The sequence below is a fragment of the Pseudorca crassidens genome, chromosome 18 (assembly GCF_039906515.1).
Source record: "Pseudorca crassidens isolate mPseCra1 chromosome 18, mPseCra1.hap1, whole genome shotgun sequence".
NCBI classification, from domain to species: Eukaryota; Metazoa; Chordata; class Mammalia; order Artiodactyla; family Delphinidae; genus Pseudorca; species Pseudorca crassidens.
The window spans coordinates 34,475,984-34,502,794 of record NC_090313.1 but is presented as its reverse complement, the minus strand read 5'-3'; the positions used below and the strand labels follow the sequence as shown (position 1 = coordinate 34,502,794).

At 34.2% G+C, this 26,811-nt stretch overlaps 1 protein-coding gene across 1 annotated transcript in view; it reads right to left on the bottom strand.

Annotated features, from left to right (window-relative positions):
- DACH1 (dachshund family transcription factor 1) overlaps window positions 1–26,811 on the bottom strand; it is a 413,540-nt gene that overhangs the window by 31,380 nt on the left and 355,349 nt on the right. The window contains exons 7-10 of the mRNA XM_067712948.1: window positions 21,861–22,012; window positions 12,945–13,092; window positions 9,820–9,963; window positions 9,252–9,320 (exon numbers count right to left, since the gene is read on the bottom strand). Coding sequence (XP_067569049.1) covers window positions 9,252–9,320; window positions 9,820–9,963; window positions 12,945–13,092; window positions 21,861–22,012 — 513 coding nt within the window. The remainder of the gene's footprint in view (window positions 1–9,251; window positions 9,321–9,819; window positions 9,964–12,944; window positions 13,093–21,860; window positions 22,013–26,811) is intronic.

The following is a 26,811-nucleotide window of genomic DNA, read 5'->3' as shown; positions in this document are numbered from 1 at the left end:
AGGTGGACTTTGGGAGCAACGATATATATTTTGTTTTCCCTTTTTCTCTTTTTGTGAGTATATATGTGTATGCTTCTGTGTGTGATTTTGTCTGTATAGTTTTGCTTTTAGCATTTGTCCTAGAGGACTGTCTGTCCGTTTTTTTTGTTTTGTTTTGTTTTAGTATAGTTATCAGTGCTTGTTATTATTGGTGGATTTGTTTTTGGGTTTGGTTGTCCTCTTCTTTCTTTTAATTACTTAAAAAAATTCTTTTTTAATAATTCTTTTTTGTTATTTATCTTAATAACTTTATATTTTATTTTATCTTTTCCTTTCTGTCTTTCTTTTTTTCTCCCTTTTATTTGGAGCTGTGTGGATGACAGGCTCTTGGTGCTCCAGCCAGGCATCAGGGCTGTGCCTGGGAGGTGGGAGAGCCAAGTTCAGGACATTGGTCCACCAGAGACCTCCCAGCTCCACATAATATCAAATGGTGAAAATCTCCCAGAGATCTCCAATTCAGCACCAAGACCCGGCTCCACTCAATGACCAGCAAGCTACAGTGTTGGACACCCTATGCCAAACAACAAGCAAGACAGGAACACAACTCCACCCATTAGCAGAGAGGCTGCCTAAAATCATAATAAGGTAACAGACACCCCAAAACACACCACCAGACATGGACCTGCCCACCAGAAAGACAAGATCCAGCCTCATCCACCAGAACACAGAAACTAGTCCCTTCCACCAGGATGCCCACACAACCCACTGAACCAACCTTAGCTACTGGGGCAGACACCAAAAACAATGCAAACTACGAACCTGAAGCCAGCAAAAAGGAGACCCCTAACAAAATAAATTAAGGAAAATGAGAAGACAAAGAAAAACACAGGAGATGAAGGAGCAAGGTAAAAACCCACCAGATCTAACAAATGAAGAGGAAATAGGCAGTCTACCTGAAAAGAATTCAGAATAATGACAGTAAATATGATCCAGAATCTTGGAAATAGAATGGAGATCATAAAAGAAACATTTAACAGGGACCTAGAAGAACTAAAGAGCAAACAAACAGTGATGAACAACACAACAAATGAAATTAAAAATTCTCCAGAAGGGATCAATAGCACAATAACTGAGGCAGAAGAATGGATAAGTGACCTGTAAGATAAAATAGTGGAAATTACTACTGCAGAGCAGAATAAGGAAAAAGAATGAAAAGAACTGAGGACAGTCTCAGAGACTTCTGGGACAACATTAAACGCACCAACATTCGAATTATAGGGGTCCTAGAAGAAGAGGAAAAGAAAGGGACTGAGAAAATATTTGAAGACATTATAGTTGAAAATTTCCCTAATATGGGAAAGGAAATAGATAATCAAGTCCAGAGAGCACAGACAGTCCCATACGAGATAAATCCAAGGAGAAACATGTCAAGACACATATTAACCAAACTATCAAAATTAAATACAAAGAAAAAATCTTAAAAGCAGGAAGGGAAAACCAACAAATAACATAAAAGGGAATCCCCATAAGGTTAGCAGCTGATCTTTCAACAGAAACTCTGCAAGTCAGAAGGGAGTTGCAGGACATATTTAAAGTGATGAGGGGAAAAACCTACAACCAAGATTACTCTATCCAGCAAGAATCTCATTCAGATTTGACAGAGAAATTAAAAACTTTACAGACAAGCAAAAGCTAAGAGAATTCAGCACCATCAAACAAGCTTTACAACAAATGCTAAAGGAACTTCTCTAGGCAGGAAACACAAGAGAAGGAAAAGACCTACAGTAACAAACCCAAAACAATTAAGAAAATGGTAATAGGAACATACATATCGATAATTACCTTAAATGTAAATGGATTAAATGCTCCAACTAAAAGACATAAACAGGTGAATGGATACAAAAACAAGACCCATATATATCCTGTCTACAAGAGACCCACTTCAGACCTAGGGACACATACAGACTGAAAGTGAGGGGATGGAAAAAGATATTCCATACAAATGGAAATCAAAAGAAAGCTGGAGTAGCAATTCTCATATCAGACAAAATAGACATTAAAACAAAGACTATTACAAAAGACAAAGAAGGACGTTACATAATGATCAAGGGATCGATCCAAGAAGAAGATATAACAATGTAAATATTTATGCACCCAACATATAAGCACCTCAATACACAAAGCAAATACTAACAGCCATAAAAGGGGAAATCGACAGTAACGCAGTCATAGTAGGGGACTTTCACACCCAACTTTCACCAATGGACAGATCATCCAAAATGAAAATAAATATGGAAACACAAGCTTTAAATGATACATTAAACAAGATGGACCTAAATGGTATTTATAGGACATTCCATCCCAAAACAACAGAATACACATTCTTCTCTAAGGCTCATGGAATATTCTCCAGGATAGATCATATCTTGGGTCACAAATCAAGCCTTGGTAAATTTAAGAAAATTGAAATCGTATAAAGTATCTTTTCTGAGCACAACACTATGAGACTAGATATCAATTACAGGAAAAAATCTGTAAAAAATACAAACACATGGAGGCTAAACAATACACTAGTAAATAACCAAAGGATCACTGAAGAAATCAAAGAGGAAATCAAAAAATACCTAGAAACAAATGACAATGAAAACAAGATGACCCAAAACCTATGGGATGCAGCAAAAGCAGTTCTAAGAGGGAATTTTATAGCAATACAGTCCTCCCTTAAAAACAAGAAACTTCTCAAATAAACAACCTAACCTTACACCTAGAGCAATTAGAGAAAGAAGAACAAAAAAAAAAATCCCAAAGTTAGCAGAAAGAAAGGAATCATAAAGCTCAGATCAGAAATAAATGAAAAAGAAATGAAGGAAACAATAGCAAAGATCAATAAAAGTAAAATCTGGTTCTTTGAGAAGATAAACAAAATTGATAAACCATTAGCTATACTCATCAAGAAAAAAAGGGAGAAGACTCAAATCAATAGAATTAGAAACGAAAAAAGGAAAAGTAACAACTGACACTGCAGAAATACAAAGGACCATGAGAGATTACTACAAGTAACTCTTTGCCAATAAAATGGACAACTCGGAGGAAATGGACACATTCTTAGAAAAGCACAACCTTCCGAGACTGAAACAGGAAGAAATAGAAAATATGAACAGACCAATCACAAGCACTGAAATTGAAACTGTGATTAAAAATCTTCCAACAAACAAAAGCCCAGGACCAGATGGCTTCACAGGTGAATTCTATCAAACATTTAGAGGAGAGCTAACACCTATACTTCTCAAACTCTTCCAAAATAGAGCAGAGGGAGGAACACTCCCAAACTCATTCTACCAGGGCACCATCACCCTGATACCAAAACCAGACAATGATGTCACAAAAAAAGAAAATTACAGACCAATATCACTGATGAACATAAACGCAAAAATTCTCAACAACATCCTAGCAAACAGAATCCAGCGGCACATTAAAAGATCATACACCATGATCAAGTGGGGTTTATCCCAGGAATACAAGGATTCTTCAGTATACGCAAATCAATCAATGTGATACACCATATTAACAAATTGAAGGAGAAAGATCATATGATCATCTCAATAGATGGAGAAAAAGCTTTCGACAAATTTCAACACCGATTTATGATAAAAACCCTTCAGAAGTAGGCATACAGGGAACTTTTCTCAAGGTAATAAAGGCCATATATGACAAACTCACAGCCAACATCGTCCTCAATGGTGAAAAACTGAAAACAAGGTTGCCCACACTCACCACTATTATTCAACATAGTTTTGGAAGTTTTGCCACTGCAATCAGAGAAGAAAAAGAAATAAAAGGAATCCAAATCAGAAAAGAAGAAGTAAACCGGTCACTCTTTGCAGATGACATGATACTATACATAGAGAATCCTAAAGATGCTACCAGAAAACTGCTAGAGCTAATCAATCAATTTGGTAAAGTAACAGGATACAAAATTAATGCACAGAAATCTCTGGCATTCCTATACACTAATGATGAAACATCTGAAAGTGAAATTAAGAAAACACTCCCATTTACCATTGCAGCAAAAAGAATAAAATATCTACGAGTAAACCTACCAAAGGAGACAAAAGACCTGTATGCAGAAAATTATAAGAGACTGATGAAAGAAATTAAAGATGATACAAACAGATGGAGAGATATACCATGCTCTTGGATTGGAAGAATCAACATTGTGAAAAGTCTTTACCACAAAAAGCAATCTACAGATTCAATGCAATCCCTATCAAATTACCACTGGCATTTTTCACAGAACTAGAACAAAAAATTTCACAATTTGTATGGAAACACAAAAGACCCCGAATAACCAAAGCAATCTTAAGAAAGAAAAACGGAGCTGGAGGAATTAAGCTCCCAGACTTCAGACTATACTACAAAGCTAAGGTAATCAAGACAGTATGGTACTGGCACAAAAACAGAAATATAGATTAATGGAACAGGATGAAAGTCCAGAGAAAAACCCACGCACATATGGTCATCTTATTTATTAATTTTTTTTTTTGCGGTGCGCGGGCCTCTCACTGTTGTGGCCTCTCCTGTTGTGCAGCACAGGCTCCAGATGCGCAGGCTCAGTGTCCATGGCTCACAGGCCTAGCCACTCCATGGCATGTTGGATCTTCCCAGACCGGGGCATGAACCCATATCCTCTCCATTGGCAGGGGGACTCTCAACCACTGCACCACCAGGGAAGCCTGGTCATCTTATTTTTGATAAAGGAGGCAAGAATATACAATGGAGAAATGACAGCCTCTTCAATAAGTGGTGCTGGGAAAACTGGACAGCTACATGTAAAAGAATGAAATTAGAACACTCCCTAACACCATACACAAAAATAAACTCAAAATGGATTAAAGACCTAAATGTAAGGCCAGACACTATCAAACTCTTAGAGGAAAGCATAGGCAGAACACTCTATGACATAAATCACAGCAAGATCCTTTTTGACCCACCTCCTAGAGAAATGGAAAGAAAATCAAAAATAAACAAATGGGACCTAATGAAACTTAAAAGCTTTTGCACAGCAAAGGAAACCATAAACAAGATGAAAAGACAGCCCTCATAATGGGAGAAAATATTTGCAAATGAAGCAACTGAGAAAGGATTAATCTCTAAAATTCACAAGCAGCACATGCAGCTCAGTATCAAAAAAAAACAAACAACCCAATCCAAAAATGCGCAGAAGACCGAAATAGACATTTCTCCAAAGAAGATATACAGATTGCCAACAAACACATGCAAGCATGCTCAACATCATTAATCATTAGAGAAATGCAGATCAAAACTACAATGTGGGGCTTCCCTGGTGGCGCAGTGGTTGAGAGTCCACCTGCCGATGCAGAGGGTATGGGTTCATGCCCCGGTCCAGGAAGATCCCACATGCCGCAGAGCAGCTAGGCCCGTAAGCCATGGACACTGAGCCTGCACGTCCGGAGCCTGTGCTCCACAACGCGGGAGGCCACAACAGTGAGAGGCCCGCATACCGCAAAAAAAAACAAAAACAAAAAACAGACAAACAAAAAAAACTACGATGCGATAGCATCTCACACCAGTCAGAATGGCCATCATCAAAAAATCTACAAATAATAAATTCTGGAGAGGCTGTGGAGAAAAGGGAACCCTCATACACTGTTGGTGGGAATGTAAATTTATACAGCCACTATGGAGAACAGTATAGAGGTTCCTTAAAAAAACTAAAAATAGAACTACCATACGACCCAGCAATCCTACTACTGGGCATATACCCTGAGAAAACCATAATTCAAAGAGTCATGTACCACAATGTTCATTGCAGCTCTATCTACAATAGCTAGGACATGGAAGCCACCTAAGTGTCCATCGACAGATGAATGGATAAAGAAGATGTGACATATATAGACAATGGAATATTACTCAGCCTTAAAAAGAAAGGAAACTGAGTTATTTGTAGTGAGGTGGATGGACCTAGAGTCTGTCTTACAGAGTGAAGTAAGTCAGAAAGAGAAAAACAAATACCGTACGCTAACACATATATATGGACTCTAAAAAAAAAAAAAGGTCGTGAAGAACCCAGGGGCAAGACGGGAATAAAGACACAGACCTACTAGAGAATGGACTTGAGGACATGGGGAGGCAGAAGGGTAAGCTGGGACAAAGTGAGAGAGTGACATGGACATATATACACTACCAAATGTAAAATAGATAGCTAGTGGGAAGCAGTCGCATAGCACAGAGAGATCAGCTCGGTGCTTTGTCACCAGCTAGAAGGGTGGGATAGAGAGGGTGGGAGGGAGGCAGATGCAAGAGGGAAGACATATGGGGATATATGTATATGAATAACTGATTCACTTTGTTATAAAGCAGAAACTAACACACCATTGTAAAGCAATTATACTCCAATAAAAATGTTAACAATAATGAATAATTACCCCTAAGAAAATAAATAAAATAAGTAAATACTGACGAGGAAACATCAATTTGGGGGTCACTGAGTAGTATTTAAGTGCCTGACTGCTAGGTGACTAACTCCTGGGCCAAGCATGGCATTTATTTATTGCCAAAATGTTAAAAATAAAGGAGTATATGACAAGTATAAAGAAATGTGAGTTTCCCTTTTTTTTCCTAATTAAGTTGAGTTTATTTTGGAGTGCAGCATAATTTCAGTTATGATTGGATTGGGAGCAAGAAAGAATACAAAGACTATCATAATGGCTGGGCTTGGGGACACTGAGAAAAAAGTAAGTGAAGGGAACAAGGCTGTGTTTGTGTCATTCTTGAAGTGTGAAGCAACACATGCTCATAGCTCCCAGAATGCCTGACATAGGCCATTTCACAAATTAGCAATGAATTCTGGCTCTTTCTTCTTTGCCTTTCCCATTCTTGATCTTAGGCTCCGAATTTTACTAAATACAGTCTTTTTTTCTTCGATATTGTCTCTTCATCATTAATTTTGTTATTTTTGTTAGCTTCCAAATTTATGAATTTAGTTTCCAGGTTTAAAAAAAGTTTCAAAGGGCCAAATGAGCTTATTTACTGGGGTTCAAGTAGCAAAAGATGATCTCTGCTTTTGTATATTAAAAGTCTTAGGTAGTTCAAGTGCTAGTGAAATAACTTTTAGCAATTAACACATAGAAATGCAGATTCATCTAAAGTGTTTTTTTTTTTTTAGATTACATTTGAGAAAAAAATCATATTATGTAATTAAAATCATTAATATTAGTTAAATGTTTTACAGAAAACTCTTCAATGAACAGTATAAGAAAATCACTAAATCCAAGTGCAAGTATACAAAAGGTAGAATATTGCTGATCATTCATATTAGACTTGAAGAACCCATCTTTTTAATCGACAAGCTGAATGAATGAATGAAGTGAAAAAATGTTTTATATTACAATTAAACCAAAGCAATAAATAACCCCATAAATTTTATATTTGCTTAAAGTAACTATGTATAATTGTGTTCAAATGTTTCATTTCCTTAATCATTAAGTTGTTTGAGTGGGTTTTCTATGTTATACAACTGACAGCATTCCGGATGGCAAAAAGAAGGCAATTTATTATTAAAATTTTTCTTCAGAGTATTAAGTAAATCGTAATAGAAATTGAGAGTTGTCAGAACTTCAACCTAGATAGCAAGATCTTATCTATATTGAAATATATTAATATATTTGAATATATGGAGTTTTACAAATTCAAATAAAAATAATTATGGCCTTATTGATGGGCAAAATATTGCTGATTAGCAAACTCATGAACTATATTTTATGTCAACTATGCAAAAATGTTTAATCATTGCCTAATCCTTTCTTAAACCTCCCATTTGTGTGAAGGAATATATTGTCTATAGTTTTTCTTAGTTTGAGTTCTGACCACCTTGAGAATTCTGTGGATATCAGATAATTTATATATCACATCTACCTAGAGACTTATGTGCTTCCTTAGACCACTTTGGACATTAGCTAAGTTAGTGCCTGAGTAGTGCTCAAACACACAAACCAGGGCTGATTATCTACATTGGCCGTATTGAGGTTATTGCCCCTGATAAAGAGGACTGGCTTTGTTATTAGCACATATTGTTTACATGTGTGTGCAATTCTTTGGAGATGCAACAGAAATCTTTTGATTTTAATAATATTAGATGCACCCACATATATAATTTTACCTAAGTCCGTAATGCTCTAAAACAATGAAGTCTTTTCTACATCTACAGGTGCATTAATCTTGTATATCCAAGAAGGTGTCTCATAATAACATATGGTTCAAGCCTTAGGATTTAAAAAATAATTATCATGATGTCAGTTAAAATCAACAAGCAAAAAACATTCTCCAGGAATGTTTCAAGTTTCCAATTTTTATTTATTGCATGTATGATACTTTACAACATTATATTTCCTTTACACTAAACCAAGAATGATACTTTTGAAACTGATTAAGTACCATGATTAACGTCAAACAATATCCCTAAAATGATTGAGCCTAAAATGCAAAATAAAAGCAATTGAGAGGATTTTAGCAGTTCAAGGCTTCCCTTTGAAGAATCACCTTCATTTAATGCTCTTTTTACTGTTTAGTATTCATGCTGTTAGATTGAGTTTATTGTCTAGAATAGATGTTAGACTATAAGTGCTACCTTCAGATTTTGTTCTTTCCTTAATAGTGTGGTCTCGGCAATATAAATATTTTGCTCTTCTGAGTGTTTAATAAAACTCCCTTTAGTATTCTATATATGATTTTGCTCAGCAGATTTGTGTTATTAAAATGTATATAGTGGCACACAGAACATTTGGAAAACCCACATAAGACCAAACAATCTTATTTATTGTTAGCTTTCAACTGGCCTATTTTGCATGTAATGTCACAAGAACAAAAAGAAGACAATTTCAAATTTTAAGAACTACCTAGTTGATTAACTCATGAATTTACTGATATAGAACTTATAAACCCTTCGTGTATTAGATTGGGCTTCAAGCATTCAATAAAACACATTTACTGTGTTCAAGATTAAATCATACATTGTTTAAAATTAATTATTCTTTTTTAATTGCATTGTATAAACAGAAATGACCTGTTAATTTAAAGAAAGTCTATCAGCACAAAATGAATTCACTCATATAAACAAGCAAGATGAACTTGACCTTGTTTGAACTTGTTTTGATGTGGCCCAGATGGTAGGCTACATGCTTGAATAGCAGGCTAAAGCGGAGGAAAAACTCATAGAGTAAGATCTAGATTTATAGCCTTTTGCAAATTCCTACCTTGTATTGTCCTTTCGGCATCTGTTCTGCCGCCACTGCGGTCAGCTTCTATCTCTGGGGTCAGAGAGTCTAAAAGCACAGAAAGTTAAGAGTGACACACATTTCATTTGATTCCCATTGTCCTTTTTAAAAAAGCAACCTGTTACTTTGGTGCTGAATTAAAATTACATAAATCTTTGTCATCTTTTAAAGCTTGAACAAAGACTATAACCATGAGAACTATCAGAAGATTTGAATGGATAAATAATGCAAAATTGTTCATGAAATGAGATGGGGGGTTGGGAACTTCTCAGATTAATATTTTATTATGTTTCAGTACAGACAGATTTGGTTAAATAGAGAAGCAATGTCAAGTCTCAGATACTGAAGTAACAAAACTGTGGAAGCACCTATGAAATAAAACATTTCCCCCAACACATATGACTCTTCTTCCCACCCTGCTTTCAAGCAGAGCTTAATGAATCACAAGCCATAGAAATATACAAAACCACAAACACATGTCTAAAATTGCCTTTTGAGTATTCAAAATGAAAGTTAGTTAGCCATGCATAAAGATGCATCCTCTTACCATTTAAGACCCTGAGACTATCTGCTGAAGCTGCCTGTTTTAGTGTTTGTTCGGCTTGCTCACGCCGTTTTGTCTCAAATTCAAGTGCTTCCTGCAATTTTCTCTTTGCCTTCTTCTCCTTCTTTAGCCTCTTTTGAACTATGGCTAGAAAAGAGTATACGTACGTTATTATATTTTAAATTTTTTGCAATGATCAAATTTCCACAAATGGTCTGTGTTTTATGTAATGTTCTTCTTCTTTTTTTTTTTCCTTGCTGGACTGCATCTGTCTATGCAGAGGAAGTTTAAAAACAGTAACCCACTTTTACCTAAAATAAATCTAAGTAAAATATCTAAGGAGGCCAATTTTTATTTAGCTTTGAACTATGACAAGATTGACTCTAATTGTCATATGTGGAGGCAGATTTAATGGGAAACTAATTTTAATAGATATTTCTATTCACTAATAAAGGAAGACTGATTAAGTAAATTTTGTGGCTTAGTCTCTGCCCTGGAATCAGACTAACACAAAGTAGTCTGAATAGTGCAAAACTTTATGACTCCTATCTCTTTATGAAGCATCAATTTTGAGTAGTAAATGGAGCATTTCCCCTATAAATGCTTTACAAAGATGTTGCACCAGCAAAATTTTTAATAACTCTTTCTTGAAATTTTAGAAAATGCAACAAATATTACTGTATATGAGGAGCTAAATAATCTTAATTATTGTTAACACATATAAGCAGATATTTTTGGATGAAGCTATTGCAATTTTCTTAGAGATATTAATAATTTCTTCATAGCAAATATATATGCACTATAACATATTTCAAGAAAGTTTTACTTTTACTCTGCAGGAATCTGATGAGTATAAAGCTTCACTGCTACTTATATAAAAAAGTAGCTTATGATACAAAAATTTAACTATGATGAATTTTTCTCCTACTGGACAATTTATATATTTGTATATAACATGTAATCAATAAATAATGACAAATGTTCCTCACAAAATATACGTTAACTGTACTTTCATACATACAATAATTGATCATTGTTTTAACTTTTATACTATATATAAAGTAAGCAATCAGCATATGGAAATCATAAAAGTCCTTTCTCTGAAATAATTTGCTCTTGGATAGTTGATAAACATTGTGGATGTGAATGTGACAGAATCAGTATTAGAAAATCCTTCTGGTAGAGTTAGTCACAAGAAGTAATCATTCCAAGTTTATTATATGATTACTTACTACAGATTAAAGAACAACATTTTTTATTTAGCACAATATTTACTCAAAATATAAAATAAGGTAATAATGGCTCATGTAAGAGTTTTACTTTCAATTTCTAATTTACACAAATCCCATTTTTATAATCATTATTATTAAGATGGCAGACCATTAACTTGTCTGGTTTGTTGTTGCTGGTATTATATATTAACAGAAACTGTATTTTATCAAAATGTACATTGAGTACAGTCTTATAAGAAAAACAAAACTGGTTTCAAATAAATGATAATTTCCTTTAATAGTGTGAAAATCATATGCTTATCTTAACAAAATTACTTGCCTACTCTTTCCCTTTCCAAAGATGATTGTTTATAAGTCCCTTTAAATAGAAACAGTAATTTCTGAATTATTTATTTGGATTGTGTACTCCCATGGCACTGAAAGCTCAATATCTAGCGCCTTGCCATAGACGGCTCACTGCTTCTTCCTGTGTGACTTGAAGCAAATGGGATTGCCATGTTCTCTCTTCAAGGTAATATGCTGCTTCAATAGACACACTCATAATAGATAATTACTGATAGTTATTACTCTTAATTTGTTGTTCATAATTAATTAAATGGGAGGTGCATGATGTGATCTGTGAAACATTTTGCCCTATACCTCTAGTGGTTAAAGGAATAAAACAGAATGTAAATCTTCCAACAGTTGTGAACCAACAAAATTCTGAAAGTCTCTCAAGTAACCAAAAGGTTACTTTAGGAATTCAAGGGTCTGCTTTTAAGTCTTCTAAAAAAAAAAACACTTCTCCAAGTGAGAACAAAATCAAGACATGGCTATCTCATGGAAGATCGTTCCACAGAATGAACCATGTTCACTTAGAACATACCCTGCTATCAATGTTTATCTTGTTCTGATTACTCTAGTATCTAAATCTATGCGAAATCACATTATTTAGAACAGTGCTATACACCTGGGGTGACAGTTTCCCAAATCAGCCTCATCCCAGGACCCACTAGCGTTGCTTCATAGTAACTAATGAAAAACCTTTCAGTCCTGTCAGTTTTGAAAGCAAAACAGAAAGAATGATTTTTAAATGACCATGTCAAACATATCAAAGGAGAAAGTGTGGAGTATTTATAATGAGTACTTATTAAATGAGAGAAAAGGAGCTCCCCCTTCTAGAATACTGAGGAGAACCTTAGAGCTGAGACAAACGGGAAGTGGTTGTAAAGAAAACACTCTTCGATTTCATACATAAAATAAACACATAAATATGAATGACCTTCAAAATTATCTATACATGCACTGTAAAGTGTGTAAAAAGCAGATCATAGATTGATAATATCATTATTTTTACCCAATAAAAATTCATATCAGTTTCTACTCTGATGTGTATTTGACCTTGTTGGATAAAAATGAGGCATTCAGAAAGAAAATTATACAAACACTCAACTTTGGTCATTTGTTCAGATATTCATCAGTCTCCCATTTCAGTTGATAAATATCTTACTAAATCTGCTTCGCCTGAATAATCAGTATTTTCTAGTTTAGCTTTATGACTTTAAGTTTTTCAAAGGGCAATTGTGAATGAATATAAAATTTTTCTTCATGGCTGTCATCTTATCAGAGCACCTTCTTATCTTAAAATTATGAATTTGTTAAATGCTGTAAGCAATAAAAATTATGTGATTAATGATATAATTGATATATTTCAACCCCCTGTGGTATGAACAGAAGAGAAACAATGTACTTTGGAGATTAAGAAGCACAGTAAGCCCAGGATTCAAATCCTGCTCTAAAATTTAGCTAAAAGTAAAAACAAAAAAGTTACGGTCTCACAGTAAATCACGAAACATAGTATTGTTATGTTGAATATTTGACATAAAGTATTAGACTTAGTTGGAAGTTTGAAAATACCTCTATTCTTTTGTTCCATCGCCAACTGCTTCTCCAGTGTTTCCCTTAATTCTCTTTCCCTTAAAAAATCCATCTTCAGTTCTGTTTTTTCAAGTTGAACCTGTTTTTCTTGAGCTCTGGCATTATCTATGGCAACTTTCAAGAGCCCCTGTACAAAGAAGGTATTCAGAATTGTAATATTTTGGTATGAAGCACATTTCATTCATTACTTTAAAGTATTTTAAAAGAGAACAACCCACTTATCAAATTCTTTGGCTCCTGTTGTGCAGTCACTCTGTACTCACTAGGACAAATAATATAACTAAAGCAAAAAAAAATCTAAATTTAATTAAACTATTTTAGAAAGACAAATATTTTTGGCATGGAGGTTCAACTGCTTCTAATTAGAATATCTAGATTTAAAACTATATGAGGGTAGCACATAAGCGTGTCTAAGAGATAAATACCGTGGAGAAAATTAGACTGGAGCTGTTCCACGTGTAATTATCTGACATAGTTTATATAAGCCCACGTGATGCTGGCAGTACCCACCTATCTCTCAGGGCTCATTCTCTACTACTCCCTACTGAGATTATATGCGACACCAGTGGCCTTTCGTTTCTCAAGGCACTGATTTGTTTCTGCACCAGGGACTTGGGTCTTTCTGATACCCTCCTGAATGCTTTTTCTCCCGAGTTTGCATGGGTCATCCTTCATTCATCGCACGTTTGTTCCGTCACCACTCAAGAAAGGCCTTCTCTTCCCATCCTATCTGGAACAGCCCTCCAAACTCACCTGCTTATTCCCTCCTTAAAATTCTTCATAGTATTATTATGTAATTTTGTCATATATTTATTCATTTAGTGCATTATGTTGCATCTTCTCCACTGAAAGTTAAGCTCTCTGAGGCAGGGACATTTTCTCTCATTGGGTACTACGTCCCTAAAACCTAGAGAGTGCCTACCATAGAGTAGCTTTTTAAATTTTGATGAATAGAAATTATAATACTGGTATATTTTTCTCGAGCTACATAATATGTGTAAGGGATCCAAAACTTAGTGGCTTAATAGTGCATTATTTTTAAAAAGGCAATCAAAATGGCTATAAACAGAAGATAACTTTTAGGGGACTATTTGACAGTATATATAATAATTCAAGAGCATATGGTGAAGGCAAACTATATTTATATAACATAAAGTCATATATATGTAATTTGACTGTATTCTATTTTTAAAAATTAGTAGTATTCTCAGGTTTTTGAAAATGAGATTATGAGAATATGTAAAACATATACAAAGCATTCTGCATGTGTTCTCTTCTAAGATGCTTTAGAAAATTATTAGTAAACTTATTAGTAAAAATTGGAGCTAAAATTTCCATCCTTATCAACTCAGCAAAACAAAATGCTGTTTTGAAGAAGATGTTTTGCTTTGGTTTGTGAACATCAGCCCCTGAATTTTTCAATTGAAATTAGAAATGAAATGGAAGTTAATGCCAATTGTAGATATATTCTAGAATGTGACCCCTTTGCAGGAGACACCACAAGCAGTTTGATTCAGGAATTTCAACTGCAGCTTGACTTGTTAGTGCAATAGGAATGTACCTTCAGCTCAGCCCACTGATGTAGCATTGTCACAAGCCATTTTTAGTCTCTTTTCAAGCACATATAAATTATTTCATATTTGTTGTTACTGACCCTGAGTTTTATGGATTAATTCTTGTGATATGAAACAAACCAGAGAATTTCTATGTGGCAGTTCATCCCTCCCTACTATTTTGTTTTTAGCAATAAAACATAGCTGCTAAGAAAACTGCCATCTTAATTCAGTAACATTCCTGTGTATGTTTCTTCTTCATCAGAAACAAACAATTAGTAACAAATAAAAGAGATCATTACATCAAGTGCCCTTTTAGATCACCCCAATTAAAACTTTAGTTTTGCTGTATTTTAATTCTAAGATACCAAATTCTAATTTTCTGCTCTGATTGCTCTTGTTGACTTATCTTTGAAAGATGTACTCTCTGTGCAATGTCTAGATATTATTTAGCAAGATGCCAATGTTGGCACCACTTAATGTGTTGATTGGTTGTATTATCAGTAGCTGTTTAAAATAAATTACTATTAAACTATTATTGTCCTTGGCTGACAAAACACAATATTTTGGCATTTTTAAAATATGAAACAATCATTATGAATAAACATGTTGAATAATGTTAAGCTGCAACTCTAATTTGTATAATTTTATATTAATATTTGTTGTAAAGTATGAAGTTGCTAAGAACATTTATATTTACTGTTTCCTTTTGTTACTGTTGCTGCTAATGTCACTAATGGTAATATATTACCTATTCCTGCTGATTATGTCTGAAAAATATTAGCTTATAGGATCCAATACCATCTAGGGAATACTTATAAGCTGTATAAAATTAAGTTTCATTTTTAGACTTTAAATCAGTGCAAATCAGGAGTCCAGTGTGAACAAAAATCTTCACTAGAGTCAAACAGATGCATATGCAAAAAATATGGTATTGCCTGTGACCGCTCTGCTGCAAAAAATACAGAAAACCGATTAAATTTCAGTGCAGCAGGGAGCTGGGAAAAGCAATAGCAAGTAGTGTTCACAACATCTACAAATCACTGGGACACCATTTTAACCATCACCGATAATAGTACTTTCAGATTTGTGTGACTTCTGTAAGTTTTCCAGGTAGATCATATGCAAAAGGTCACACTAAATGCTGGGTCTCATGTAGTCGTGCAGTATCAAGAAAATTCTACGATGACAGTAAAATACACGGGGCTTAAAACATGAATTTGCTTCCAAGGGGAGGTCAGTTCTCGTGATGTTGAAGTTGGACCATGATAGTTGTGAAGAAATGCATTTTAAGCTTACTCTATGACACAGCAGTTGTTTGACCTCAAATTTCTTTTCTATAGGTCAGGCATAATGGTTGTCATAATACACAAACATTTTTGTTTTCTGAAATGATCTACCATGTAAATTAAATTATTTCCATAATTTTCAGAGAATGAGTCTATTATATATATAATATACATATATATATATTTAAGGACACTGATTAATCTAGCAATATCTCAACTATTTCTATAGCCTAGGAAGTACAAATATCTGTTTGTATAAGGGAACTACAAGATATACTGATATAAAAGAAACATTTCTTAATTTGCTAGTTAGATCCTAGAGGAAGAAAAGCTTACTTAATCCATATTTGTATTTTGTACACATTTATTTCAGAATCAGATGACACGTAAGGTTCCATGAATGTCACTGAAACTCACGTGCCAAAATTTGTGCTCAATAATTTGCTGCTTCTAATGAAAGTAAATAACTTAGTTGGAGGAGATTTTTAGCCGTCACCTATTCTAACTAAAACCTTTTAAATATTAGAAAACCAAGGTCCAGAAGGAACAGGTGACTTATCCAAGATCCCAAACTAGTAAGTTGACTAAGCCTGGATCAGAAATCCCTAGCTTATTTAACTTTTTTTTTTTCTTTTGTTTCTTTCCAGGATGAGAAGGAATAGAGTGCCTTGAAACCAGGAACTTTTATAGACAGAAAAAAATATATAATAGCACAGTATCAACTAACACATTTTCACAGCTCTTGTGACAAAAGTTATAGCTATACTTGGTTTAATGTTATGGTTACTGTTCTCCGAAGTCGATTAACAATGACCTCTCCATCAAAAGCACTTCTAGGTATCCTACACTGGATATTGGTGTCTAGAGATCCTACAACGGGTAGAATTTCCTAAGTGATAAGAGCAACAGAGGTGAAATGGGTCGTCTGTTATTCACGATAAGCCCCTTGCAACTACACCTGAGTTTCTGTTACTAAGTAGACTTTTGGAAAGCCCCTAAAGGATGGGTGAGGTTCAGAGAGCTTCTGGATTGGTCAGCATGTGGAGGTACTGGCTGGGTGGCATGTGCAGAGGGCACAGAAGCTCTATGCCTCATCCCACATACCTTGCCCTATGCATCTCTTCTATCTGGCTGCTCCTGAGTTATATTGGACAAGTCATCTGCTCCTTCTTGACCTTGGTTTTCTCATCTTTCATAATAAACTGGGTATTTAGTAAGTAAAACATCTTCCTAAGTTCTGTGAGCTGCTCTAACAAATTAATTGAACTCATGGCGGTGGGGGGTGGGAACCTCCAATCTGTAGCTGTTTGGTCACAAGCACAGGTTATAATCTGGATTTAAAATTGACAATGGAAATGGGGGCAAGGAGTGCAGTCTTGTGGGACTGAACTCTTAACCTGTGAGATCTGATGCTATCTCTAGGTAGATAGTGCCAGAATTGAGTTAAATTGTAGGGCACCCAGCTGGGGTTGCAGAATTGCTTGGTATGGGAAAAACTACCAGACATTTCTTGATCAGAAGCGTCAGAAGTTAACTAGTGTTGGAGTAGAGTAGAGGAGACTTATACAGGAGTATTTTTCCTGTATAAGGACTCATTAAGATTACTCAGTAAATATTAGTTTTTACTATTTATGTTATTATCATTGTTGTTGTATACAATATAAATTAGTAAATACAATATAGAGTCCAGATTTTTAAGAGGTTAATGCTACTGTCTTCATTATAGTAAATTGGGTTAAAAATACTGGCTATATTTTACTGGTTTTTTTTAATATGATCTCTTTTCACAAGTTGGTAATGGGAAAAAAGGGGAGAAGATTAATATATTATTATGATTAAAGATAAAAAGATATAATGTAAGACCAATATATCTGATTCTAGTCTACCCATATTTTGAAGCCAGTGTCCTATTTTGTTGTTTACCTTTTCGAAAAGTTTCCTTCTAATTCTCTTATCTGACTCTGTTATAATTAAAAATATGTATTGATGATGCCAATGAAAAATGATTAATTTCTTTGAAATGTATAAATTATAACATTACTGGCATGACATTGAAATGTAAAGACTGGAATATGTATAATCAGAATATTTGGTCAATTTTTTTTTTTTTTTTTTTTGCGGTACACAGGCCTCTCACTGTTGTGGCCTCTCCCGTTGCGGAACAACAGGCTCCGGACGCGCAGGCTCAGCGGCCATCGCTCACGGGCCCAGCCGCTCCGCGGCATGTGGGATCTTCCCGGACCGGGGCACGAACCCGTGTCCCCTACATCGGCAGGTGGACTCTCAACCACTGCGCCACCAGGGAAGCCCTGGTCAAATTATTTTTCATTGTCTTCCCTTAAATATAGAAGTAACGAATACTTCTTAAATACAACATTTAGATTATGTTTATTTATTAGACCATAATGAACCAATCTGGGACTGCCATGCATTGTGGTTTTAACATCCCTTTTAGGTCTTCCTTGTTTGTTTAATACCACCACATAGACAAACCACACTGACCCAAACTCCTATCCTCTCTCCTCTTATGGCATATATCTTTAGTGCTAACTTCACCCCTAACTAAACTTTATATTCTCTACCTTATTTTACCTTTCTACTTATTTACCTATTCTTATTTTAATATTTGTAAGTCATTTAAAATAATTCTTGTAAATAGGATAAACAATGTAAATCATTTGTTCCTGGTCCTATGTACAAATAGATCCCAGTTATTCTTTACAGCGTGAAAGCTCAGATTGAGTAAGTAGGTAAAATTCTCCTTTCAGTTTGTTCAAATGGTAGTCAATGATCGAAGGTGTCACATCCAGTAAATTGACACTAAAATTCTACTTTCCTCACCTATAATCTCACAGGGAGTTCTCCACAGATGTGTTTGATTAAGGAAGCCATAATGAAAGACTACCCACATTGAAAAAAATAAAATAAAATTCCATATAAAATACATTTTTAAAAATCCTAAAAAGCAAAATCTAGAATGAATCCATATCTCTCACTAAAGTGAAATTGCTGTCTTTTACTGAAGATATCTTTATCCTTCATTACTTTTAATTTCTGAAACACTCAAATTTTAAGAAAGAACAGTATAGTTCTAGAAGGTTGCAAAAATCTAGTGCCTAAAGGTATATAATATATATATATATTTTCTATACTACATATATTTTTCTATACTATTGATATATATAAAATATGTATTTTTTATACTATATATAGTACATATATATTTTAAAATACTGGTCTACAGTATTTTTCCACAGGCCCTCTTTTAAAGCACTAAGAAATAACATTTATGAAAATTCAATTCTGATAACACATTATGGAAAGGACATCTGTAGTAATCATTACAAATTTTAAAATTGAAAATTATCAAATTATAGAATATCATGAAATTAACTTATTGAATATTAGAACAATAACTCCTTAAATTATTCTTAAGAGATGTTTGGTCATTAACTTTAAGGAAAAATAGAGTCTATGTGCACTAAATTTAAATATAACCCAATGTCTTGGGTTTAATTATAATAACAAATATACATAAAAAAACTTTAGTTTCAAACATGAAATTGTATGATGTAAAAAATATAAACATTTTTAACTCAATTCTTTTTCATTGTCATTGTGATAAAATACCTTCAAAGGAAATATGGAGCTTTAAACTTACCACGCCAAAAGAGTGTTACCATTTGAAACAGAAAGCAGAGAACCCCATTATATATAATTGAAATTGCAGAGGAAATTGAGGTAGACAGAATGTAATTACCCAAATTAGAATTTGGACAGCAAACACATTTATACTGTATGCCCCATAAGCCAGGGTCATGACTGTTTAAACATTCTATACCATTCCTAGGATATTACTATAACTCAATATATGTGGCAATAATAAAAGAGCTAGCATCTATGACTTTTGCAAAATAATGTGAAGCCATTACTGAACATAAATCCAGTATGTGTGTCTAATGAGTGTGTATATATATATATATATATATATATACATGTATATATGTATGTATGTATGTATTGTGTGTTTGTATTACTGTGCATGGAACTCAATAAGATTTTTCATCTTTATTTTACCTTATGTACACATATGTGCATACACATATACATGTATATAGGTATTAAATCCATACATATAAATATATAATATCTACATATATATACATACTTATATATATGCAAGACTGAAGTGAACAAGCATAATTTATTTTAAATGAAGTATTCTTATTGTAAGTGTTCTAACTTTATCAAACACAGTTTCCTATGATTTGGGACTAGAAATAAATAACTTAGTTTGCCTTGATGATCATCCTATCATCAACTCTTCCTAAAATATACCTCTCAAGGCTGGTTGGAAGGTTAGAGAGTATATTAAATCTAGAGATATATTCAATGAAATAAATTATTTGTCTAAAATTTGTACGTTTTAAAACTGAAGTTTCCTTTTTTTTTTCTTTAAAGAAATAATTCCAATTTGAGGTGATGCAGATATTTCCAGTCTGGGTATTACTGGCCAGGGGTGGGTGGAAAAACACTCTCAAACTGACAGAATTTGACTTAGTGATGTGGTTTTCACACACAATGCAAGGGTCCCTGTGTAAACCCACTCTTCAGATGAGCAAGCTCGTCTATACTAGTGAATGTTTACACAGAAATGTTTTCTCTGCTGAAATTGAAATTAAATTACCACTTTCCTGGTTAAAGAGGTTTTAGTTAGTGAAGATACAGACACCTAAATGGAGAAATTTAAGTTAAATGCTTAGCTTCATATGGGGTTATATACATAAGAAAATAAATTGTTCCCTTACTTCTCAGAGTGTCCATTTTAAAACGTTGAGGGATATTTTCTGAAAGCATTTAATTTGACAAAGGAGAAATTCATTAAAAACTCTACCTTGGAAAACAATAATATGGGCCAAATTTTGAAAAAAATAAGTTTTATGTTTATTCTAAAATATAATCAATTATTTAGCCTTGATTACATTTAGGCTAGACTGATGATTTATTTCAATTACTGAGATATAAAACCTTAAAGTTGAATACAGTTCTGGAGACTCTAATTACGTTAGTATTAAAAATGCCATATTAATAGATGAGAAGATATGTTACATTAAAGGCCTTCTGTTATGTCCTTGGAGGGGTAAATAAAATTAATTACATTTCTACTGGGAGAAAGTTTAATATGGTAGGAAATGTGTACAGAAAAATATCACTAAGGATCGAGTGCTTGAGCAAAGATTAAATAAAAAAAAAATTACCAGCACTGTATCTGTAAGCGTATGCTTACTACTAGCTATTCCAAGTGTGTTGAAGTAGATGGCAAAAATCTCCATCTGGGGTCCACATGACCACTTCATGTGTGGGCAAGAAAATTATGCTTTCTTTTATCCCAAACACTCTTATTATTTTGGCTCCATGCTCTATGTTATTGCTAACTGTAAGTATTTTTGATTCATAATGTACTGTACGTAAAATATACATCCTGAAGACTACATAGGAAATCCGTGGAAAGTTTTGTATGGCTTTTTGAAGTCTATTCTTTGAAGAAACCCTATTAACTGAAATAAACTTATTTATGAAAGAAGGGATTTTTTGGATTCTTTTACTTTAGACATATTTGAACGACTAAACATATCATTTCCTCACCGAAAGGCCAGCAGTTTAAAAATAGCTAAATATTTATTAGCACTGGTATACTGTCATTTAGTACATCAGACAAACTTAAACAGTTAGATTCCTCCCATTAATTGTCAATAAGGAAGGCATTTAGGCAGAATAATTTTTAAAAGGCCTAGGTCATTTGCATCTAAGTTTTCATTAAGGTGTATACACCTTAATGTGTGTATATTAATGTGTGTAATTTACACATATTTGAGTATTTCTAACCAATTTGATTTGTGTAGTAAGTTTAAAATCTTAAATTGCTAGAAAAATTTCAATACCATGGTTCAGTCAGTCTCAAGAATGGATTAAGCTGGAATAGTATGAATTTGGGAAAAATAGACAACTGAGCCTTCCACGTTCCTTTCTCCCAGACTGTGAAAAAGTCCTACCTGTATGTTAGTCAGAAGGGTCTCTATGGAAGACAATCCATCAGGAAACAGAAAAGGAGATGGGAATCCTGGAGGTAGTGGTTGTCCGTGCCCAGTTAGAGAAAGTTTGTCAAGGCTGTCTCTTGCAGTTGGTGTGGAAAGCGGGGTCTCATCTGTATGTGATTGAAACAAAAATATAGAACAAGTTACGCTTGTCTGTTTTTATTAGACCTCAGTAATGGCTTCCCTAGTGGTTTCCAGAACATTTATTGCAAATTGGTTCCTGCTATCAGGAGAAAATGCTTTCTGCTGAATTTTCTTTAATGAAAAAGCTGTGGAGATACAACAAGATAACATTAATGAGTAACTTTATAAGCCTCTTAAATGCAGTCTCTAATGAGACTGAGTTTACAGTGCCATAGAATCTTTTTAAAACAAATATTATCTCATATATAGTTGTGATAATATATTCAGGCTGACTTTATGGGCACCTTCCCAATTATCTCATTTTAGTTTGTTCTGTTCGGATTGACAATAGGGTATTTCTAGAGCTTCATATAGGAGAAATGCTATGTATATTAGTGTCTCTTTCTCAATTAACCCTTCCTATATATCAATGATTTGTTCAAATATATTCTCAAGGAATCTACAAGTGACTATACAATTAAAACCTTTAATTCCACGACTAAAATAAAAACTGGAATCAAATATATTCTTTCTCCATTATAATTGAATAATTCAATATCATGAAAACTAAAGATCTAATTCTTTTGGCCCTGAATACCTCTCACCTCATATTGAAAAACTAGTTTTTTAAACATGAAAAAGGGGTCTAAAGAAAGGGTAATAATATACAACTCTCAAAACATTTCAAAAATCAAATATAAAACCTAAGATAAATTAACCTTTACTTTGCTTATTGAACATTCTCCAACATTGTAAGCAACTTAGAATAATGCCCAGATACAAATTCTTTTTACTCTCACGGTGAAATCTTCTTATTCAGTTCTTTATTATTTAAACATTTTAAAATACATACTTATTATGGTTTATTTTAGTCTATTATATCACAGAGAAAATTTTATTCAGGGCGGGATTCTCAATTTTGTAAATATTTTCATAATTCACCCCAGGAAAATTAGAGCAATATATTTGCACAGTCCTGATAATATCTCTTAATTTTGCAAGTGGCTAAAAACTTCAGCACACTTACCTTTATGCTTATAATTTGATTCCACTGTTCTCCTGAATCATTTCTTTATTTTTCATTACAACACCTAACCACACAACACCTTTTCCAATTCCCTCTCTCTGGGGCAGAAATATTCTGGAAGTTGCCGCACTTCTCTGTCTCTGACTAATGTCAGGACAAGTTAAATTCATCTCCCTCACCTTTCCACATTTCTAGTTAATGAACCAAAAGGGAAGAAAGGTTGGGGAGGGGAGTGACGGACACAAGGCCTTCTGTTAACTACCCTGCTCTCATACACACTCACTCATTCCTTAGCAGTTTCTCTTTCCACTCCCTCCTCTGTTAACTTACTGACAGATGATCTGAGGCAGCAGGTACTAGAAGAAGAAACAGAGTTAGCAGCCTGCGTAGGACTCATTGTGTTCTTTATTTTTTTAATCACTCTTGTCACCAGGGTTAAAGAAAGCCTGCAGTGCAGGGGTAGGGCTACTATGTGGCTAATATGATCAAGGTGATCTTGGACACCATTTACCTAGCTGTCATAAATTACTCCTCCAGACCAAGGCTGCTAGCATTTTCTCATGATAGCTCTGCAAAGGCACTTGTTAAACATCTATGTGCATGTGAAATAGTTTAAGAATAAAGAGCTATATTTTTTGATCAGCATCACCTTAGCTGTCACATACTAAAGAAAGTGTGGCTTAATAGATCATGGGGATAATAATTGCTTGTCTCTTGAAGAAAGGCATAGAACCAGACGACCACCTGAGTTTGCTTTCAGCATTAGAGTCTATGACTCCACAATTCTTAAAGGTTGTCCAAGCAAAAAGCATCAAATGTATGTATACACACACACACACATTTGATTATAAGTTCCATAATTCCCATGACTACTTGACTTAACCAATACATTTATGCTTGACTACGTTTGGCTATTGTGTGAGTTAATTCATTAATCACTCATGATATATACATTTATATATGTATTTACTTAATACTACCAATATCTACTTAAACAATGTACTAGAAACTGGAGAAGTGATGTTAAAAAATACAATTTGCAAGTCTTAAGAGCTCATCTAGACCCTAGTGACAGATTCCAATTGTAAAGTAGCTAATTCTTATAGTTAGTAAAACATTTTGTCTTCCATCATTATTCTGTTAGCTACTCCAATTTTTTCCCAATGTAGGATTAAAATTGTTCCTTGTTTATGTGTAGGAATATGTGGGGTGTGTGTGTGAATGTCATTTTTTTTTTTTTTTCTGCAGTTGCTTCAGTGGAATGCTCATCTTTGTCCTTACGGCTTCAGGTAAGTGTGAACAGACTATCATGTAGTATGGTATTATGTGATTAGATTCATTTATTTATCATTTTATATGGTTGAGATACTGCATTAAGCCACTTTCACTCAATCAAATTTAGGGCACAATGACAGCTATAAAGAAATGAAAAAAGAGTGATTCTTAAGATCAATAAACATATTTGAAAAGAAGACAAATAAATTAATCAAAGATCGAACAAAACAAAAATATTTCTTTGGGCTTCAAGACCCTACTGTCTGAGAAAAAGTTGTCATCTTGTGGCAATTAACATCATAGAAAGTCTCAGTCTTCCTACAAAGATAGTAAAATTGGGAACACAGTTATTCCTTTTGAAATAAAAGTGACCTTTGATATCCTAAATGTCTTAAGAAGATTAAAGCAAAAGTTTGAGAAGCCAGACAACATGGAAGAGTGTTTTGACATCACATAATCTCCACTGACTTCAAACAATGAATGATGATGAAGCACAAATTCACAAAACACCTATTGCAGCTTGATATATCTGTACATTTTTTAAAGTTTTATCTTTAAAAGAAAGTTAGTTTGTCAGATGCTATTCTCTTTGAATTATTATGGCATTTGACAATGTAATCTCTGTTTTTTGTTCTTTGATACTATGCTTTTAAATAATTGTAAACTTATGGAGAAGTTGCAAGAATTGAACAAAGAATCCCTATATACTTCTGTAGTGTATTGAATGGTAGCCCCCCGGTCCCCACTATAAGTCCATGCCCAATCCCTGGATCCCAGTAATTCTAGCTTATTTGGAAAGAGGGTTTTTGCAGGTGTGATTAAGTTAAGGATCTTGAGATGAGATCATCCTGATGTAGGATAAGCCCTAAATCCAATGACAAGTGCCCTTATAAGAGAAAGGCAGAGGGAAATTTGAGACACAGAAGAGGGCCACAGAGAAGAGGAGGAGGCAAAGTGGAGATGGAGACAAAGATTGGAATTTGGGGGCTATAGTCAAGGAATGTTGACAACCACCAGAAGCTAGAAGAGGTAAAGAACAGTTTCTCCTTTTTCGTCTTTTGGAGGGAGCTCATCATGCTGATACCTTGATTTTAGACCCCTGGTCTCCAGAACTATGAGAAAATAAATTTCTATTGTTTTATTGTGGTAATTTAAAATGAATTTCTATTGTTTTATTGTGGTAATTTATTAAACCAGCCCTTGGAAACAAATTTAACTCCTTCCTCAAATTAAACAATTGTTTACATTTTGCCATATTTGGTCTTTAATTATTTCTCTGTCTCTGTCCGTCTCTTGCTCTGTGCATGTGTATGTATGTCTGAATCATCTTCCCTCTTTAATCTTTAAGACTTCACTGCATATTTCATAAGTACAAGGGCATACTTTTTCATAATCACAGTATAAAATCAGAAAGAATAATGTATATAGAATACTATTGTTCAACCAAGAGTCCATATTCCAATTCCATTACCTGAGACGTTTTACTATAAAGACTTAATTAATAAATAAGTATTTTAATTTACTTGACAAGTACTGGGGAAGTATTTTCTCTGAGCAGGTGGCAGGTATATAGTAGCCTACAGGATGGCCTCTGATGATTCCTCCCTGCTGTTATTCACATCCCATATAGAACCTTTCCCTTAGTCTGAGTTAGACCTAACAAACAGAATAAAGCAAATGTGATGGGATGTCACCTCCAGGATTCAGCTGTAGAAAGTCTGTTTCCATCTCTCTCTCTCTCCCTTTCCTTATATTTCCTGCCATGGAGGAACCAGCTGTAATGTCATGAGACAGCCCTGCTCAGGGACAAAGGACAAGAGACAGGGCTGCCAAAAACCACATGAGTTGGCTTGAAAGATTCTCCGTGCCCAGTCAATCCTTTAGATGAGGCTGCAAGCCACGCTGATGGCATAACTGCAAACTCTTGAGACCTTAAACCAGAGGTATCCAGCTAAGTTGTACCCAGATTTTTGATTCACAGAAATCATGAGATTTTAAATGTATGATGGTTTAAGCCACTAAGTTTTAGTGCAATTTGTTCCACAGCTATAGATAACTAAAACTGTGCACACTACTTTCTGAATACATTGGGATGTATAATGAAAATAATTCAGTGTTCAGTTAGTAACAGCTACTTTGGACATGGGACAACTTCTTCAGGCTTCAATTTCCTCAATTTTAAAAAACTAGCAGGTTGAATGAGACAAGCTCTAGTATCACTCAAATCTAAATTTACACAAAATCTAAAATTACACATTCTCTATTACTCCTTATACGAAATCAGAAAAATTAGTTAAGTGGAAATTTCACTTATATTGATTGGAGGGTGATAGTGCATCAATTTGGCATCTGAATTTCAATATCTTAATTACAAATTCCAAAGAGTTATGGATATCTCGTTAACATCTGAAAAAGAATGAGTCACACAAACACGAAATTTCAGAGAAAGCTATTGATTATACTTAGGTTTACAAACTCTATTTT